The 4,518-nt window shown below is 38.7% G+C and overlaps 1 protein-coding gene across 1 annotated transcript; it reads right to left on the bottom strand.

The window, feature by feature from the left end:
• Nucleotides 1-2,881: 2,881 nt before the first annotated feature.
• Nucleotides 2,882-4,072, bottom strand: LOC129232117 (uncharacterized protein K02A2.6-like). The gene has a single exon (XM_054866355.1). It carries the CDS (start codon nucleotides 4,070-4,072, stop codon nucleotides 2,882-2,884), a length of 1,191 nt encoding a protein of 396 aa, XP_054722330.1.
• Nucleotides 4,073-4,518: the final 446 nt, after the last annotated feature.

The raw sequence follows: 4,518 nt of genomic DNA, 5'->3' as shown, positions 1-4,518 counted from the left end.
ATGCCATTGAAAATCTGCTCTATGAGTGACCTTCAAGTTTAAAGACGCCTCCCTCTGCTGCGGCAATTTTTTGATAATTGAGTGATATTTGACACTTCGCTATTGAAATGAGATTGTTTGTTAAATCCACGTATAGGCAGCCTTTCTTTGTCATAGATTCTGCAAATTCTATTGTTAAATATGTTTAATTTTATGAGCCGCGCAGTGGGAATATTGCATACAGTCGAATCTGTATATTTCGAATTTCACATTAAAAAAAATCGATATAAAGAGGTTTCGAATTACGGAGGCTTTAAGAAACTTTTTATAGAAATTTGAAATATGATGGTGAAAATTTGAAATCGATACTTAAGACAATATGGGCTCTTGATTAAAATTCCTCTTTATTAGTTTTGTTAGGTATTTATTCTATTATTACATTATTGAGTGCTTTATTGCGAGTTTAAGGAATCATTTTGACAGTAAAAGAAACTTTAAGCATATCTTTTTCAAGAGTCTTTTATTGGTTTTTGTGTCCCTGATTTTTTTTTTTTTTTTTGGATTCATTATTTATCTTCTTGAGTTTAGCAATTGCAGCAAATCTAACTTGGCCAGTAGTCTACGATTTTCCTTTTTTCATCACTTGAAAAAAAACTTATACTTTCTTTTCACTCCTATCATTTCGGTTTTCTAAGGAATCACAATTTTAAGAAAGAGAGCAACCAAAGAACAGTACTAATCCAGATAAAAGAGCGAAATGGCTTTTAACTTGAATGACCTTTAACCATGAACTTTAATGTTCATCTTAACATGCGAAATCTGTGAATTTCACCCCTTAACTCTTCTTCCAAGAAAGTGCGCGAAACGACTGTCCTTTGGTTAATCTTCCTGGAAAGTCTATTCGTGGAACGCATTTACTGCCTCCTCAGCTCTTGAAGATAATTCCTCTGTTTCTGAGTTGAAGAAAATGTTTTTGTTTGCTGCTTTGCAGATCATTGGGCTTCGAATTCGAAAATGATAGCATAACTGGAATTCGAGACGATAGAGGTTTTTGTTGGTCTGGTCTCGTGTGTGTCATAGGTCATAGTCAAAACTACCTTTGCTAACCAAAGTATCCATTGCAATCACATTGATTCTTCAGCCAGTATTTTCTGCGTATTCTTTTGGAAATGTACAGTCTGTTTAAAGTAGTACATTCTAAGTGAAAGTTGTTGCATAATGAAACGAACAAGACCGATAACAAGCTTTTTTCAACTCAAAGAAAAAAATTAAAATGACGAAAAGGATTGCTCTAAAAAGAGAAAGTTAACGTCGTCCGAAGAAAACGAAGTAGAGTCTGCAAAGCAGCATTAGTCACATCGGACCCTTCTGAAGGTAATTTTATTTTAATTCAAAAGAAAAACTGCATAACATTACATGAATAAAATGTTTAAAAACAAGATGAATCTAGATTATTTCTATTAGCTTGGTTCGGATTAAAAAGTAGAAAATAAAAAAGACTTCTCTTTATAATACCGGAAAATTGCTGTTGCTCTCTCAAATAGATATTTATGTAAATTCTAAAGCAGCTAATAAAATTAAAAATAAATATCTTTATAGATACATCTTTATTAATATAATATCTTTATAGTCTGTCCACCGATGAGATTGAAAGTCAAACATCCAGTTTACAGGCGGAAATGGAAGTATCTATTAGCTTTCAGGGATGCCCGCTTTTGTAGATGTGTGTTAGCCTCTAAATTAAGCAGTCACACTGAAATGAACGGAACACGCTCATCAGATATTTGATTTCCCCCTGATTTGGATAGACTGGTTTTGACAAGACGTTGCTAGAAAATTTCACTTTAAATTAAATGGAGGGAAAAGAAAAAAAAGTTGAATTTTCCATAACATTAAAAAAATAAAAAATTCTTTGCTTTTGTTTTGTTTGACACAAGTATCGGAATTGGGGCACCCCATTCCAAAGTATGTAAGATTCACCTCCCTCTTATTTTTTTAATACTAGAAAAATTTACACACACACACACACACACACACACACACACACACACACATATATATATATATATATATATATATATATATATATATATATATATATATATATATATATATATATATATATTCACCTAATTCCAAGCCACGCTTACTCTTTTGAACACTAGGTGGCAGGGCTGCACGGGGTCACTCAAAACTTCCGGCGGAAGTCTTATTTGTATTGCTTCTTACGACGAATTGCTCTGTTTACGTATCTGTAATTTGATTGAATTTTTTAAATTAATCATGAATTTCAAAGGCGCAAAATTTTCGTAAAAAGAGGGGATGTTGTTCTGCTTTCGGGTACAGCATGAGGACAGGAGCAAATAAGATGTCAGAAATAAAGATGTTCAAATTTCTAAAGGTCCTGATCGTCGAATCAAAGCCAATGCTTTAAAGCGAAAGGATTGAATCTTAATGAATATTATGTAGTAAACACACTTTGTGCGAGGTATTTACGAGCTGGAAACATTCACCTTAATTTCATCAGCTTTGTATTTTTACTGTAATGTGTGAAGATCTATATTGATCTATATTAAATTGATTATTAGAAAAACTCAACCAGAACAATTTTTTATTTGCTTCCTGCAAAGCTGAAATTTTCCTGTGTTTTGACGGGTTTGAAACAGTTTTGTGATGTATTTATCCTTTGAGATGGAGTGGGCATGTGTGTATTTGCACATAGCAGAGGCGAGGCATAATTTATTACCGCACAATACTTTTATTACCCATTATTCACATCACGAACACACATACACACTATATACATCACGAACAAGAACTAGAACTGAAACTTCACGCACAAAGGTAACAGTTACGGTTACCACTAACTGGTTACATATCGATATATGACATCCCTTCCCCTTTACAAATCCAGTCTCTGTGGAGCTTTTCTAGATCTTGTGGATCTGCGCAGAGGAGGCGGATCTGCTGTTGACGACACAGGACTGGCTGCGGTGGTGTTGCCATCCGTCGCTGGTTCGGCCTGGTTGGTGTTGGCCGGCAAGACGACTGGTTCAGCTGGTGGCTCTGCTGAACTCCCATTTGTTGTAGCATCCGCTGCTGTTGTCGCAGTAGAACAGTGGGTCCTGGAAGCAAGATTTGGAGCTTTGCCGATTCGTTCCCATTCCTGGTTCTCCAGATTCCCACCGTCCCTCATTTGGTCAACGTGGCGCCGCCACAGTTGCCCATTGACGTTGATGGTATAGTGGAGTTGTCCGTCTTTACTGACAACTTTCCCGAACTTCCATCTTTTATCACCGTGACGGTAGTTGCGCACTGCCACGTTGTCCCCTATGCGAAAGACACGATCCGAGAACTGAAAGTTATCCTTCCTAATCTTGTCTTGGACCCTGGCGTGCAGATCCGGTTTCACCAGGTCGATGCGTGTCCGGATCTCACGCTTCATCAGCAGCATTGCCGGGCTGTGGAGGGTTGTCATGTTCGGAGCCTTCCTATACTGCATCAGGAAGGTGCTGAGCTTTTGCTGGATGGTGCCGGGGTACTCCTTCATGGCGCGAAGAGATTGCTTGACGGTAAACACATACCTTTCAGCTTGACCATTGCTGGAAGGCTTGAATGGAGCTGAAGGTCTATGCTTAATCCCGTTCCGGCTCAGGAAGATCTTAAATTCATCGGACTTGAACTGAGGCCCGTTGTCACTAACTATCATCAGTGGAAGTCCAAACCTCGCGAAGCAGTCCCTAAGACACTCGATCGTCTTCAATGCTGTTGTATTCTTCATTGGATACGCTTCCAGCCATTTAGAATGTGCATCCACGATGACCAGATACATATATCCGAACAATGGCCCAGCAAAATCAACAGGTAGCCTCTCCCAAGGTTTGCTTGGGTACTCCCAATGGTGGACTTTGGCTTTTTGGGGATCTGTTTTAATTTGCGCGCAGTGGACACAATTCTTTACTGCTTCTTCTATATCCTTGTCTATGTTCTTCCAAAACACGAACGATCTTGCTATCGCTTTCATCTTTACAATCCCTAAATGCCCTTCGTGTAACTCCTGTAGCACCCGGCTCTGGAATTGTTTTGGAACCATGACTCTAGATCCGTACATGATGCAACCATCTTGGAGACTGTATTCCGCTTCCTTCCCCTTTAGACCCTCTCCACTTCGAAGTGCCTGCAACAGTGGTCTGCTTTCTTCATCTTCCTCTGTTCCTTTGGCTAATTCCCTGGCATTGACTGGAAGTGTCTCAATCTGTTGCAGTTGGAAGAGCGTAACATCATCTCGGACTTCCAGTTCTTCTGACTGAGTCGGTAACCTTGAGAGAAAATCAGCATTCCCATGGTCCTTGGTGTTACGGTAGATGATGTCGAATTGGAAGGATTGAAGAGTCAAAGCATAGTGAAGAAGTCGTGTTGCTGCCAAAATTGGTAGACCTTTCTTCGATCCAAAAATTGCAACTAATGGCTTGTGATCTGTTATAAGAATGAATCTTCGCCCCTTTAGGTATAGATAGAATCTCTTAACTGCCCACACAA

Source organism: Uloborus diversus, unplaced genomic scaffold (genome assembly GCF_026930045.1).
Source record: "Uloborus diversus isolate 005 unplaced genomic scaffold, Udiv.v.3.1 scaffold_1098, whole genome shotgun sequence".
Lineage (NCBI taxonomy): Eukaryota > Metazoa > Arthropoda > Arachnida > Araneae > Uloboridae > Uloborus > Uloborus diversus.
Note: the sequence above shows the minus strand (reverse complement) of the source record. Positions and strands in the feature narration are given on the sequence as shown.